The following is a 16,365-nucleotide window of genomic DNA, read 5'->3' on the forward strand; positions in this document are numbered from 1 at the left end:
ACTGAGGYCAGGTGAAAGAGCTGCCCTGATGAGTCTTGCTCTTCTCTGGCCTGGCTGGCCCAACTCGTACCTGTGAGGGGGAGCCTCCCCAGAGCCCCAAACTGAGGGCTCCCCTCAGCACACCCAGCTGATGCCACCACAGCTCATGGCAGTTTTTGTGACAGGGGCTCCTATGGCCCCTCTGGTGATCCTGTGGGGCACCTAAATGCCTTCAGCAGATAGAGTTCCCAACCTCYTCCAGGCCCACCTCTGACCACAGACAAGCAAACTGGCCATTAAAGCAAGCCTAAGCTGGAAACATAGCTGTACTTAATCTCCTCTTAGTACTAAAAGGTGAATAAGATGCATCTCTGCATTTATAGATGAGGCTCGAAGGCACATTTATAGGATTCTTAAGGATTATCAGTATTTTAATGGAAAAAAACTCATGAGGGGGGTCATYGTTTTAGAAGGGAGAAACCATTCTCATGGCCCTCAGTCATGGTTTGTTTTCCAGCTACGTATCTGAGACTTGTTAGCGTCAGGGGCTAATGYTAATTTTCTGTGATCACTTTGCTTTGGAATGTATGGATTTAATCAGTAGRGTGAGACAAATGTAAATAGATTTCTGTAAAGATGGCTCTGAAAATCTATAGAACATAATGAAGAATTAAAGGATTTCCATATAACTGTTAAATAGCCTACAGGAATCTGTGGAAGGAATAATTCTTCATTAGTTAAAAATATACAAAATGATTACCATTCAATGTAGCACTTTACAATAACAGCAAATAAAACTTTGTATTGAATGAGACCTATAGTCTCCCACATAATCTCTGCAAAAATCTGAAAGCAGTGTGTTAGAATAAGATGCAGGTGTTTATACCTGCAACAGAAGAGTTTCTTCCGGATCCTATTAACTAAGAACTGACTTACACCTTGATGCACAAATGGATAGATGCCTTCCAGACTTCTGTTCTCTGRTTCTACTTTTATTTTTTAATATATAACAGATAAATAATTACTGGGTTCTGTTGTTTTGTTGACGTAACTGGGATTTTTGTGCTTGACCGTGACATTATTGTATTAGGCATTATACAAAAGCAAAAGAAAGATATAGAACTAAAAATACTATAATATAAAATATATCTTTTTTTTCAATATTTTTAATCCCAAATCAAATGGGATGCTTGTTACTTTTTAAAGAATTAAACCTGATAAAGTATCTTCCTTTGTCTCCATTTAGATGTGTTTCCTTTGCAGGATATCTTATTTTAATCTAAYTAGGAAGAGCATCAACTGTGCTTTCTGTACCCCACACTTTACATCATAGACTTTTGTTGTTTTCTATTATCCTCCTGCCCCTTAGTTACCTCTGTATGCAGTCTCATTTTTTTTTTCCATTTTTTCGTATTTTCATATTGGGAGGAGGGAGCTGATGATGTTGCCCTAGCATTTGTTTTTCTTGTATTAAAACTGGACTCTCTGTAGTTATGAAGGCAAGCTAATCCTTGTTCAGAAAATCAGGAATAGCTAAGGATGAGATGTACTTTGGAAATGCATCCAGACATACTGTTGGAGTAAATGAGGAGAAAAAGCTCAAAAATCCATTTACAATAAAAATGTTCAAATACATAATAATTAGAATGGAAATAATTATAAGGTTGTAGATATCCTGTTTTAAGCATTTAAGTATTCCAGAAGGGAAAGGTTCTGAAAACAACATGTTGCTCAGATGTGGATGRGTAGTTATGCAAAAATAAGGGAGTTACAGCAACTGAGATAACTACTTTTTTAGAGTCTGTTTCCCCACATAAGCCCTAGTGCTATGCAGGGCATACAGGCTGAGTAGGCACCTTATGTTTTCTAAATGTTGTGGACATCTTTCCACAACCCAAGTAGTTGAAGGGTGCCAAAATCTGGGGGGAGCTGAAATTATGGAAAGAATCCCAAAGGAGGTGATAAAACAGCTGCTACTTGCAAGGTCTGCAAGCAGTGCTGAAGTCCTGCTCCTACAGAACTGAGTGGGAGTTTYGTTACTGATATCTCAGAGCACAGGATTAAACCATCTCATCCAAATCCTGAGCTGCTCATTATCATCATTTTGCACCTGCTCATCTAAGAATTTAATCTGTAAGCAAAAGTGGCCTCTCAAATACAGTAAACAACCACAATGAATTTCAGTGCAACTAAAGCAGTAAACCCAAAAAGCTTTGGCTCCATGTGTATGTTGATTTTTGACCAGCAGAATAYAAACACTAACCCACTCCTGCTGTCTTTGCAGGAGCTTTGATGACAGTTTTCCCCTTTCAGAAGAAATGAATAAGTAATATCTCAAAAAYAGTATGTTCTCGAAAAGTGAGCTTTGTTTTTTTTTTTCATCTCTGCTTCCTGGAATAATTTCACATTCTTTGGCCAGATATGGATTATGATTTCTTGCAAGTGGCTAAGTCTGGAGATTAGAGTGGATAAAGCAAGTAAAATTAATGTTGCCTAGATCACATTAGTATAMCCATGATTGTTTCTATTTCTTTTTTAGAGTGCAAAAACATAGTGGGATCCATCTAGCCCTGTATCTCATCTCCAGCGGCAGCCAAGAGTGGGTGCTTAATGAAACAATGTAAAAATAGACCAGGTATTCTTCTCCCATTTGCCTTATAAGTTTCTAGCAGCTAGTGAGTTAGGGATTTCTAACTCAAGGTTGTATCCAAGGTATTAGGCCGATTTGTTCCCAGTGGTCTTGTCCTCCATGAATTTGTCTAAACTCTTCTTGAGCCCGTTTGTAGTTTTGCTTTCTGCAGCGTGCTGTGCCATGATAATTCTTCACTCTGTAAAACAATTTTAAATCTGCTTCCTGATCATTTCATTAAACACTCTTCACTCTTTTGTTGTGAGAGGCAGTGAATTAAATTTCTTTGTTGACCTTGTCTCCATCATTATTTTGCAAACTTTAATTGTGTTTTCCTTCAGCTATCTCTTTTCCAAGCTAGTGTGGTTTTTTTCTATTTCCTATATGAAAGACATTCCATATTTTATTGTCGTTCTCTCTACTTTTTCTAATTTTACTTGAAAAAATATGGTTTTGAAAATGCTGATTCTACCTAAAATTACTATTAAGTTTTCCTCGATCTGGAATAGGCAAAAGTTGCACAGTCTAAGGATTCAGAAGAACGCAGAGCTACGTGAGCAAGAGTCCTGACTCTGGAGCTCTGCTCACTATATGAGAAGTCTAGAACTATAGGGAACATTCGAACAGATATGAAAATATATTCTTAAAAAAAAAGTCATTTTCTTATTTGTTCCTTTTCTACCAATTCTTAATGCTCAGTTTCCCTTTTTAACCACTTCCTAGCCCCATACTARTATTTTCGGGTCCACTTTGACCTCCTGCAGCAAAAGTGATAGCTAGAACCCATGTCTGTGTATGTATAGTTAGGGCTATTTTTTCCATGTGCATTACTTTGCACTTATCACCATTGAATTTCATGTGCTATTTTATCACACAGACACTCAGTGCAGTGAGACAGCATTGCCTCAACACCTCTTCAGCTCCATCCTGTATGCATTTAGCAACTACAGAGCAGCTTAGATGCAATGTATTGCAGATGGCTAAATAAAAATGTAAGGCAAAGGCCATCCATATCTTTCATTATCTACAGAGCGTTTTGCACAGTTGTGTCTGCAAGAGGAATGACTTTAGTAACTGCACTAATGAAAACTTGCTGCAGAGAGTATCCTTTGCTCGCTGTATAATTTCAATGCCTGTAAAATGCCCTCGCGTGTGTCTGTAAGCAGGTTGGTCAAGGAACAGGGCCATTTCCTTCGCTGGAGCTTTGTAGATGCAGAGGAGCATGTGCCTCTCAGCTGTGCCCAGGGATGAAGGTTCCTTCCAAATCTGGAATGTGAGGGTCAGGCAGGCAGGGAGAGCTTGTGGCACTGCTCTGGGAACCCAGTGAGCTCCCAGCCTTGCAGTGGAAGAGCCCCCGCACTGGAGTCTGTTGCCCCTTGAGCCCTCTCTCTGCTATATTCACATCTCAAGCATCTTCAGGATCAGACAGAGGTCAAACAGGAGACTGCTGTGTCTTAAAGCAATGAGAGCAGAACAAGGAGTCTTAGCATTTTCTATCCACTTCTGAGAGTGAATTGCCTGAAAAAAAAGTCTTTTGGATTTTATATTGCAAAAATTCCTGATCTAACATAAAAAAAATAGAGCTTTATTATTTATTACAGCTAACCCTCAGTTTGGAAGACAACAAAAATGCCATGTTCCAATTTCTGGTTAAGGAATATTTTTAACTGAGAAATGTTTTTCTAGCCTAGATGCATGATAGATCAAGGGGAAAAGTAAGTTTCATTGACTTTTAAAACAATCTCTGGTTGAAAAATGAAAAAAACCATTTGTTCTGTAACAGAGACAATCCCTAACGTCCAGATCTCTCTAAGCTGAAAACTTATGGCCAGGTTTAAATTCCTGCATTTTGAAAGGGGATGCTAAAAAGGGAATTTTCATTTTGTTGAAGTATGCGAGGTGTTTAAGATTGTTTTAATCTGTGGGCTGCCTGTTTCCTCTTGGCAATATTCTCCATGTAAAATTAAAGCAGCACTGTCTGGAATGCTGATTGTATATATATATATATATGTACCTGCTAGCAAAGCTACAAGCATCTCACCTTGTAAATTAGGAGGATGGCAAGCTGCAGAGGTATGAGGAGAGTGTAAGGAAACTGATTTCCTTGTTTCTTTATAAGACTCCTTTCCCTCTTGATGTTCTTTCTGTGATAATCATCCCCCTCTAGGATCTTGGGCAAAAAGACCTTGCTGTTGATTTCCTACCTGGTTGACTAAGGGCAAGGGCTGTGCAAGCTACTGTGTAAATTCAAAAGCATTCTTGGAGGTGCAGTCATAATTCAACAGCATGACTGATTGTTTCAGCTCAAATTCCCCATGAATAAACTATAGTTTGCTGCCATGTGTTAACAAGTAGAAGTACTCGATTTCTAGGTTTTACCCAGCCAAAATAAAGGAAGCTAAAACATCTGGCTTGTCAAAATGATCATAAGCTTATAGAAGGAATGACAAAGATGCCAGATAAATAAAATCCAGGAAATTAACACAATTTAACCAGAGCATAAGCTCAGTCTCTAAACATACTGTTTTACCTTTCTGATGCACTGATTTCTGGCTTTTTTTTAGACTGAAATTCTCTGGAAGGAAACTTCATACATTTTATAAAGTGCTGAGCATTACGGTGGTAGTTAATAATAATTTTTACCACCTTTCCTGCTATTTCCTAGATTTGTGATGAGGATTATTAGAAGTGACTTGCCCATTGCAACCCAAATGGGAATAAAAAAATGCAACAAGCCATAGCTATGTGACCTCAAGCCAAACATTTCAAACTCATGTACCTAAATATAGACACCTATATAAATGGCCTGATTTCCAGAAGCACTATGCAACTCAGAAAGTTGTAGGTGCTCTGAAAAATCAAGATGCTTATTTAGGTACCTAAATACGGATTGAGATTTTGAATATTTTATTTAAGCTGCTTCGGAATATAAACAAGAAAAGAAAAGCACTACGAATGCTATTTTTACATATACTGATTAGAAAACCACACAGAATAATGAACTACAAGACAGAGTTTGCTCCTGTAAAGCAAAGATTGTGCTAATTATCATTTTGTAATTGTCAAAGACAAAGAGAGATCATAAAAATCTTTACCTGTTTCATTCTCTAAGAGGGTGATCCATAGCCTTAGCCTTTTTTGTGTTTTCCCTCTCAGAAATATTCATCTATTATTCTGACACTTTCAGGAGACAGTTGAAAGCAAAATTATATCATCAGAAACAGCGGAGTGTGAATGATGAGTTATTAGTCAGTACATGACACCACATATAAATTCAGTTAGTAGAAAATAAGTGATCCAAGGAAATAAGTAGCAACTGAGATTAGTTATCTGTGCCTGAATTGAGTGTAGAAGACCTGCACACACTGGTCTTTTCAACATGTTTCGTAAGACAGGTTTTGTTTAGACACATATGTCACTGTATGCTCATGTGTGTTATTATTTTTACAAGACACCGATCTTTCTAGAAACACATCAGTGACTGACAGTTGGCCCCTAGATGGTGCCAGTTCCTATATACTGTCAGCCCCTGTGAAAGGTGAGCACTGGAGATGGCGAAATGAACAGGTCTCCGTGACACACATGTTCTTGGGCAGTAGGTGACTGATGAGGCAGAGCTTCCGTGAGGCTGAGTCAGCGTGGCAGAGCAGGTGGTTGGAAGAGAGTGTCTTCCCTCCACATCACCCCAAAGGAAGTCTCTCCCAATCTTTCCTGCTTTCCCAGATGTGAGAGAGCTCTGGAGGAGGTTGCCAGTCCACCCAGGCGTTGTGTCCTACAGAGGCACAGACCTGCCAGTCTTACTTATCCCTTTCAGTGCTGCATTCCCACTTTAAGGTCTTTGGCAGCCTGGATATCTGAAAATCCTGAAGGAAACAGTAAGATGGGCTTACAATTGATCTAGAAAAGGGAGGATAAGAGCACTAGTAAAATTCCCAGGGAAAATGGGAACAGTGAAGGGGATTTAAAAAGAAAGGGAGAGAAGAAACAGAGCCTAGGACTGGATCCTGTCCTGGGGCTGCTCCAGCGCCACTTCTGGAAAGAAGCCAGTTGTGCTGTGTCTTCATCACATAAATCTGTTCCCTGGAGTCTGTGCTAGATGCATCCTATTTGGACAACGAGCTCCTCAAGACATCCAGTGGGTACAGCATGGTCCCAGGTTATAAGATGCCCAGAATCCAGCAGGTGAGACATCCCCAGCCGTCCCCCTTTGCCCAGCTTCCACCTTCATCCCAACTACACAGATGCCAGTGCTGGCATGTCTCCGTGTGGTGGGATAAATACGTTTTGTCATGTGCAGATCAGTGCTGGCAGGTGTGGTGGCTCAGAGCAGATGCTTTTGTGATTGCAGCTTTTACTATGTTCTGTCACTTGGATTTGTACTGGCATATGGGTACGATTTGTCCTACAGACCCACATGCCTAAATGTGCAAAGCTGTGCACATCTACAAAATCTCTGAATCCGATTGGAAGGCCAGTCTGTAAGAAAAATTTAGACCAAAGTGCAGGACTAATTATGTCAGTACCTGAAGGACTGAATATGACCATCTCCTGCTGACTGGGTTCTTACTATTTTAAGGAACAACATTTTCATGAGACTGAGTTTTAACAAAATGATACTTGATTTAAGCTCATGGCAAGCAAAAACCAGTTGTCAGGCTTTCAGATATTAAAGCATCATTTGAGCTGTTTTTGCAGAAAAGAGAACTTCAGATCTCAGTTGTAATGCCTCATAGCATCCCTGTAATCATCCTTTCATGTCTGTGTATTATTCCAGTTGTGTAAAAAAGCTTAAAATAGTAAATGATAATACCAAGATTTGGACAGATGAAGAAGGTCAAAGGCAGTATCTTGAGCTGCAATAAACTAAGTAGAACTAAGCAGAATTTTACCTTTTGTTCTGTACTGCCCAGCTATTCATTTAAACCTGGCAATGACCGTTGGGCAGGGGTCTGCGTATCCATGCCACAGTTCTGGAAAGCACTTGATTTGCTTTTGATGTCATCTAAATGCAAGGATGTACTTAAGGCTTTGCAGAACAATGATGGTTTTCAGAACAAGATAAAACACCTTGAAATTGCTTGTGGATCTGTGTCAGCAGTAGCAAAGACCGACACTATGAACCCATTGAAACTTCTGTGTTTAACTGAGAAGAGTTGAGTCCAGTTGCAACTGGAACTTTGACGTGAGAAAGAGTGACAAGGCGCTGTCTTCAGCTTGGAGCACACTGTACCAGTGCAAGGCCCTGTAGCGAGAGGAGGCTGGGGGTGCCTGTGGGGAGGGACTACACGGCCAGAGCCTCACCGGCACATGTGCATCACATGCTCATGGAAATCCCTGGTAATTATCCCTGAGCAAGGACCCAAGAAGAAGGGAATGCCAAATCATGCCACTTCCTAATTGTAAAGAACGAAGATCTTTCTCAGCCTTAGGCTTCTTTGGCCAGCTGTGATTACCTAAGATCTCCTGTAAACCCTGCTTTGTTGAACATGTATCACGCCCTCAAAAAAAGATGTTTTCAGTCTTTGCAGCCTCCCTAAAAGTTGCTTTATAGAAGTCAAAATTCCCTGTATAGGGAATTCAGGTCTTCAGACTATAAGGTTACTGTTCTGATTTGGCTTTTGCAGACTCCTCAAAAGTAATCAGTGATTGCCTGCTCCTCCTCTCCCTCTCCCAGCAGTGCACAGACCCCAGATCAAAAGCGTTGATCAGGGTTCGGGATGTTTCAGAAAAATATGCAATGTTGTTTTCAGAACTGCCAATATTAAAACTTCAGTGCAGTTGCTGGTAAAAGAATTTCCTTTTATGATCTGCATTTTTACCTCATTTCAGAAGGGAATTTGTTAGCTTTCACTTCAGTCTATTGGAGAAAAATGCAGCAAACTGAAGGCTGCAAGAACCATCCATTATTCAACTTCTGTTTCCTGCGCAGAAAGTTACAGCCTGTGCTCAAGTCACTTCTTTGTGCTCCCTTTCTTAAGCTAAACAGATTGCCTCAAGGGCTTTTACTATTTTGTTTACATACTTTAGCAACACTTTTATCAATCTTCTGATTCAGCTCTGATCCCGCTCCAATTTATCAACAGCTGCTGGAATTGCAGCCACTGCTGTTTCAGTATGATCAGTGGGAGACGAAGTATCACCGAATTTCTCATTAACGTATCCGAAAACCACGTGAGCCCTTTCGGACCTAGTATCCCACTGGAGCTCAGCTGTTTGCTCATTTGCTGTGACCTCTCCTTCCTGGCTTGTATTTCTCAAAGCCAAAAAGATTTAATAGTAATATTTGCACTATACTTCCACATTAAACTCTTTTGATGTTTGTTACTTGAATTCTCTGTTTGATACTTGGGAAAAATGATGCACCAAATTTCTAATGCAATAAAAGTAGTACACAAGTAAAATAGCCTGATACAGCTTAGTTTGGAAAGTTTGAGTGTAGGTGTTGTTGATATCTCCCAGGTAGCTGTTAGACAACTTCTAGATAATGCTGTTATGTGGAGTTTGATTTTATGAAACCGTATTGCATTTTTACTCAACAAGAAACTTGTCCGTGCTCTTCTTAACCCAGCCTCTGAATTTAATAAAAAATATTTTTGCAGATTTTAGAATACAGTTATTTAATTAGTGTCTTTGAGCCTCTTAGTTTCCACTTTTTGTTTCTCTTTAATATTTTGACTGTATGTCTGCAGGTAATCTAATTTATCAGTAACAAAAATATGCCATTTCCAATTCAGGAAAGTGTATAGCTCACCCCAAATCTTACAGACATTTGTAGAGTTTTCAATGTTTCGATGAATATAAGTAGTACTTGGAACTTTTAATTCCTAGATTTTGCAGCAGTGGGTGATTATCGTTATTATCTCAATTTATAGATGAGGAAACTGAGTCACTAAGAGATGAAGTGATTTGCCCAAAGTGCACAGTGAGTCAATAGCAGAGCTGGGAATAGAACACAGAATTCCCTGCCTTATCCATTGGACTCCTCAGATAATATCATTTTATAAATGCTCTATCTTTGTAAAGACTTCAGTGCTATAATTATCTTCCCAGGACTCTCATGGAAACAAGATATTTATAACTCTATTAAGCCTTTCCTAGTAATTTTATGATCAAAGTGAAAAAAAAATAAATAAGGCTGTGCCAATCAGTTGCATGTCCAATGTCATTCAGAATGGCTACACGATGAAAGCTTCTCCTTGGTTGTTTCAGTTAAAAGCTTGCTATCTTTTGAATGCCTTTCTTGTGTCTAATTCCCCTTCCACTGCATACCAGTGGAGAGGAAATATTTTTTGCCATGTGATGAGCCACACATTTAGAATGTACCAAATAACTGGGAAAGATGCTTGCTGCCAATAAAGCATGCTGTTTTATGCTATAAATGTAACTGTTTAAAAAATGTTCTTCCTAAAAGCGCTTAACGTTTACCAGTTTCACCTAAAATGAACAAAACTACCTCAGTATTTCCACTAACCTTGTGTGCCTGTAACATTGCCACGCAGATACCAAAACTATCTGCAAACAACTGGTTAGCAGGAAAGGCATTTGGACCCCGATTCAGCAAAGCACTTAAGCTGTGCTTAAATTGAAATCCATTCTTACAGCGCAAATCAATGAAGTGTTTGCTTAAAGCAGAACACATACTTAAGTCAAGTTTTGCTTGGCACAGCACTTAAGCACAGCACAGGACTAGGGCCTTCGACTTCACTGGTTTGTTGTCTAAAGGAAGTCATTATTTTTAGCTTAGCTCTCAATGGCTACAGCCATATCTTTTAGTCCTCAGACATCTATTTTCGAGAGATATATGTGCTAAGCCTAAACTTCTGGTTTCTGTGACAATATCAGCTGCACAGAAAAGATACTGAATACCATCACTAGTGTAAGGAAAGCGAGTACTTGAAATACTTGACTGCTAAGCACAGATGAGAGGGACCTTCAGGGAGGGTCGTTAGAGGGAAGACATAAAAGAAGTTGAGATTATTCTGGGAGGTGGCGGCTGATATGGAGGGTTATCTTCTTGCTCCACTGGCTGGAGAAGATTCACTTGCAGTAGGTCAACAATTTTAATTCAAAGTATGTTTTGATGAGTTTTCTGTCAGATGTTGTGTTTTCCCAGGAAATACATGATTTCAATGAAAATATTTGTACCTTCCTCAAAAACATCAAAAATATTGTGCTGCAATGTGATTTTTTTTTGTGAAACTTTGATCTGTTAAACAACGAAGTCCAATAATTATTGAAAGAAATTATTTTTTTAAAAAAATAAATTCTACAGCACACTTTTTGTAACTCTAGATTTCCCTTCTGTGTTTAAGAGCCTCTGACCATTTGTTTCACTGGTTCAAAAAAGAAGCTACTTACTCTAACATAAATGAATACCAACAGATAGTCCTGGCTAGCCCAGACTATGGGCTTTGCTCAGGTAGTTCTGGCCTGTGGCCTGTTTGGAGGGGGAATAWCTGCATTTTCTAAGACAGTTTTGAGGGCTGCTCCATGGCATTCTCTTTAATATCCATATTTTGTACAGAAGGTGGAAGTAAAAAGGTAAGTGTCTATATATATATATGTGTGTGTGTATATATACACATATATATATATATACACACACACACACATATATATATTAATTATATAAACTCTGGATTTAAAAATCTTATGCTTTATATGCCTTGTGGTATTAGGATGAATAAAATGCTGAACATCTGTCTTCAATTACAGAGGTGCAGATTTTCCAGAGTCAGATGAATTTGTGTGCTGTTACCGGGAGAAGAATTTGTCACGTAAGATTTCTCCCACAGAATAAGCTCCAGGTCTAAAGTTCACTGAAGTCAGCACAGTCTTYCCCGTGACTGTGACAGGCTTTGTGCAAATCTGCAATGCCCTGATCCCAAGAGCTCTTAAGGAAGCCAGTGAAAGTGCTTGATACCATCAAAAAAAAGGCCCTAACAAAGCATTTTTACATAGAAGAAGAAATAATAAAATTCACAGATGTGATGGGACTGATGTTTCCTTTCTGGGGCTCAGCTAACACGTGCAGGCTCTGCTCACCCCAAAGAAGAAATTCTTTGCTGCGTTTACTGGAGTTCACAACCTGCCTTTGTGGGGCTGCGCAAAATGTGCAAAGCACATTTCCTCACTCAATTAGCAACCAGGTTCCTACACGGAAAAGGCTGCCGGGAAGAAAAAGATAAGCTTCTTCCTATGTCCTTTTGGGAGAGGACAAGGAGGAACAAACACATGCAGTAGTAAGGGAATTTTATTGTCGGCATAAAGAGCTTTCTAATTGAAGGGAGAGTCGGATAAAACAGCAAATCACCCACGAAACATCAGCACTGCAGTGCTGTTTTAAAAACAGATCGGGCAAACATTTGAAGAAGTGTGATTTAGATACCATTAATCTAATCCTGAGTAGGGTATTGTGATGACCCTTTAATATCCCTTTAACCTTATCTCAGTGATAAAGTGCTTTCCTTCCCTGCCCAGAAGCTTTTGAATTACTTCCAGGTAGCAGAGCTCATTTAGCTTCATCACTTGACTACCACATTACTTTACTAATTCACCTCACTTATGTTTTTTTTTCCACCTAGGAAAGTATGGGAAAAGCATGGAGCTGACATCTGTTACAAGCCACTCACATAGTGATGTGAGACACACAGAGACACAGAGTCAAAAGCACTTTTCTTCAGCTGCTTGTCGGTGCTTTTTTGGCTATAGAAAGCCTTGGTTTTCAAAGTAATATGCAGAAGTTACACCAAAACTGAGCCTGTTTTTAAGACAGATCAGAACTTATATGCACTAGCAAAATATTCACAGGTTTAGCTGGTTTAAAATGCTTTTTTATTCATTCTAACCAATGCATGAATAAAATGCTGCAATAAAAATTGAATAAAATGCAATGATGCTGCCCTTTAGGCATCTTGTACTTTAAGGTCAAGCTTGCCATTTCAGAATTTTGCTCGACTTAGGTATCTCTCTTGGAGGGGAAAAAAAAACACAGGATTAAAAACAAATGCCTACCGGAACATATTTTTTTTATTTTTACAGATTTACAAGATATCTGACTAGATATTGTGGACATTTCCAAATTTTTTTAAAAATAAAAAATATGCTTTTGAGTAATGACCACACGTGGAAAAAAAGGGACTAGTTTTCAGTTTCTGAAAAGATTCTGAAATAGCAGTTAAGCTTGGAACTCCTGCCAAGTTAACCATTATGACCTAAATTAGAAGTTGGACAAATCCTTTAAAGTTTGTAAAATTGTCATATACATGACTGATGTAAGTCAAACAATTTATGCATTAAACAATTTGTTATTTTCCTATGGATGTTATTCCCATAGTTTTTACTGTTGTTAAAAGTCCATATGTGCTATTTTTTAAAATACTTCTAAAATGATGAGTAATCTTTACTTAAAAGACTAAAAATATATGCCAGCTATTATAGTATATGAAATCTGACAGCAGTTAAAGTGTTGGTATCTGAACTTATTTGACAGCTTCCTTGAACAACTTTTACTAGACACTCTTTATAGGATTAAATATTTTTAGATTTGTGCAAGTTGTTCTATAAGTCATGTTAGAAGAAAAGCAAAAATGTTCTAGAACTTCCACAAATAATTCAACAAATAACAATGGCTTTTCTTGCAGTCAGTATTCATTAGAAGCCAAACACTGGGATCAACCTTTCATTGCTTATTCATGCAAGGACCGAAGTGCGATGGAAATTTCAGGTGCTCCAGTAGGACAAGAACCCMCCTGTTTCCTATGCTGGCAAGTCTTCACCTACAATTGCATTTTATTTGTGATCAGTTGGCTCCCATTTTAGGCAGAGCAGGCCAGATCCGTCCCTAGCTATACCATGATATATAAATGATGCTAGTTCATGTGACTGAGATCCAGAGGTCTCGACTCGGCATTGTCCTATATTTTGTGCACACTGGCCCTAGGAAGCCAGACAGTGTTACCACTCCTGTCTCCTACCAAAAGGCAGGRCTTTGGCCTTTGTACAAGGGGACTTGCAGGAAGCAGAGGCTTGGCCCAAGGGACCTGTTTTTCCAAGGGTTCTAGCCCAACTTCCACAAAGGATTTCCACGCAGAGAAGATTTTTGTCCTGAATATCTGGTTGGTGAGTTTAGTATACCAGTTAGACTTGCAAAGGCTGCAAATAATTTGGCCCACAAATTACAAACGCAGCAAGACAGTTTGACTTTTAAATACTAGGAGGTAGGCAATCAGGATGAGAAGCASAGATACCACTACTCCGGCGTAGCAACCACAACACAGAGTATGTACGGCACTTGAAGTTAAGACCTTTCTTAACTATGTAACAGTTCTTAACTCTTAACTATGATAATATATTTGAACATGTAGGATATTCCAAAGGGAAGCAGCTCAGTGGCCCGTTCGTCTGACGGTGGCCGGTGAAGGAAGGCAAGTCAGTGCTGGTCAGTTTTCATTCCCGGTACTTATACTGGACCCGGAACGGTGCCATGGGTTGCTGTGTCCCCACCAAATGTAAAGGGCTCTGCAAAAAGCAGAAGACCAGTAGCAACATTTAATGTTAGTTAGTTAATGGAATTATCATCTTGCTTTACTCTTAAGATTATAAATACAGTTTCTCAGAGCTTTGATCTAAGCAACTCAAGACCYAATACTGAGAATATTTCTTAGTTCCACTTAAGCCAATGAACAGAGCTTTTGTATTTGCTTTTTATTTCATTTGCTCTGACAGAGGATGGTGTATGAGATCTTAAGAAACTCTAATGGTTTTGAGTAGTCTTCACTCACACAGTTTCCTGTGGATGCAGACACACGTTACAATCAACTCCAGTGAAAGCAGGCATGGCAGCATATCATCAGTCAGGAAAAGGTAACCTTCATCCTTATTCTGGGTGGACTTTCTACCACTACGTGAGATAAACATCTCATGTTCTTTCAGGAAGGCAAAGAAATTGCGTTTTCCCAAATTGCAACTTCCCATCTAAAGAACAACTCTATAAAGCCCATGTGACTCTAAACATCTCCCTCTTTTTGGTGGTTTAGCTATAGAGCATATATGGCATGTTCARGTTGTGACAGGCAGATGTGTTCATTTTGCAGTGCTTATGTTTGTGAGGAGCAATACTTTCTGGAATGCAGAAAAGACACAGGGCAAAGAAATTACTGCAAACAGAGGAAGTACACTGGAGACCATGCCACTGTCTCTTACGTGTAAAACCTCTCTGTGTCACAGTTGCTTCTTCAGTCTTATCCTAATCAGCTTCTCTTCCACCACTGAACATGCAGTTTAAGGGTAGCAATGTTTTGAGATCACTGCCTCCAATTAAATGTCAGCTTAAATTAATCCAATTCCATATCCATTGCTTTTGTGAGTGGCAGAAAGTAACTAAAAGCCTCATAATATTTAGGYAATGATGAGACAAAATATCTCTTTTGCACTTTTTTGTATAGATAGAGCAGCCCAGTTAACATCGCTGGAGTTACTCTGGATTTTCCGAGTAAAAATGATGGCAGAATTTTCATTATGTTTTATAACACTCCTCGCAGCATTTTGCTTCATTATACATAACCACAGTTGAGCATGGTTGTTCAGCTGAGCATGATGAATGAAGGATTTAAAGATGTGGAATGTTAAATGTATGTACAGATCCTTTACCTCCTTTGGTACTGAATCCAAAAGAACAAATTCATATTTGTATAGGAACAGCACAATAAACAACTGGATTTCCATGATAGCAAACCACCTGCAAGAAAGAGGAGAAAAAAGGTGGCTGTCCAGCATGCCTATCACACAAGTGTTATTAACAGACAAGAAACAGGATGTCTTTTGCACATTTTACATTCCATGCTTTAGTTCTGCCTGAAAGTTCATCTTCAGTAGGAAAAAATGCTGTGGCTTTGTTCTGCTTCATTAGTCAGTGAAGAACATGAATGTAACGGCTGCCCCTTCTTTCCGGTGAAATTTTAGAATACTGCATCCCTCTGACACCCTATTTTAAAACAGACCCTTATCATTATGTTTTTTTTCCACGGTGTACACATTTATGTTCTTCTAACACTTGCTGACTTGAAATAACTTCATAGGAGTGAGAGGAAAGTCAAACACAGAAAAAGCTATATGACTAATTGTGCTATATAAAGTTATATAATACAGCTGGGAGCCTGATGACATCAGAGTAGTTGTGACAGTGGGAGTTATTATTTAATGTGTCAGCATTAGAATGCAGTATGAGACCCGAGGGTATGATTTTTTTCTGTAACATAGACAGAAAGCTCTTCCTTAGTGAGTCTAGAGAAGATTTCAGATGACCATAGGTGAAGTCCTCTAGGCTCTTGTTCTTTATTGCAGATACATTTAAGAACTTTCTGCATTCAGGTACTAGCTCATACTTACGTCGAGTCATAGGATTACTCATTTGTGGAATTTAGACATATGTCTTAAATACCTCATCAAAATTGTAACAGTACCTTGCTCTTCTACACAATTAATTTTCCATTATCCGAGAAATCCTGGAGAACTTGGATAAAACAGAAATTGGGGAATTCACCATGGAGAAGACCACATGATTTCACACGGCATCAGTCTGGACTGGCCTGACAGGTGTGAAGAGGAAGATGATAAGCCCCAGGAGACCCAGGATAACTCCTGCAGAGCCAGTCAGACCTCTGCACTGAGCTGCCCTGTGCTCCGGTGTAGGAGGATGCTTTTTGTTTTGGCGTAGGTTCAGATCTCCGTTATCTCTGTGATTTCACATTGCAGTT

The 16,365-nt window shown here is 39.1% G+C and overlaps 1 protein-coding gene and 1 long non-coding RNA gene across 5 annotated transcripts in view; one reads left to right on the top strand and one right to left on the bottom strand.

The window, feature by feature from the left end:
• On the top strand, nt 1-12,926 carry LOC146586958 (uncharacterized). The gene is made up of 4 exons (XR_014897732.1): nt 1-333; nt 2,519-2,614; nt 11,324-11,385; nt 12,193-12,926. It is a non-coding gene; the product is annotated as an uncharacterized LOC146586958 (long non-coding RNA).
• CYP39A1 (cytochrome P450 family 39 subfamily A member 1) overlaps nt 12,426-16,365 on the bottom strand; it is a 26,291-nt gene continuing 22,351 nt past the window's right edge. For 2 of the 4 annotated variants that reach the window (XM_085320339.1, XM_085320343.1), the window contains exons 11-12: nt 15,260-15,347; nt 12,426-14,128 (exon numbers count right to left, since the gene is read on the bottom strand). In XM_085320339.1, coding sequence (XP_085176465.1) covers nt 14,057-14,128; nt 15,260-15,347 — 160 coding nt within the window. In that variant the 3' untranslated portion in view covers nt 12,426-14,056. Of the gene's footprint in view, nt 14,129-14,281; nt 14,511-15,259; nt 15,348-16,365 lie in introns of those variants that run through there. The other 2 variants (XM_085320342.1, XM_085320344.1) reach the window with 1 other exon arrangement.

Source organism: Rhea americana, unplaced genomic scaffold (assembly GCF_003343005.1).
Source record: "Rhea americana isolate MKP2758 unplaced genomic scaffold, rheAme1 scaffold_63, whole genome shotgun sequence".
Taxonomy (NCBI): domain Eukaryota; kingdom Metazoa; phylum Chordata; class Aves; order Rheiformes; family Rheidae; genus Rhea; species Rhea americana.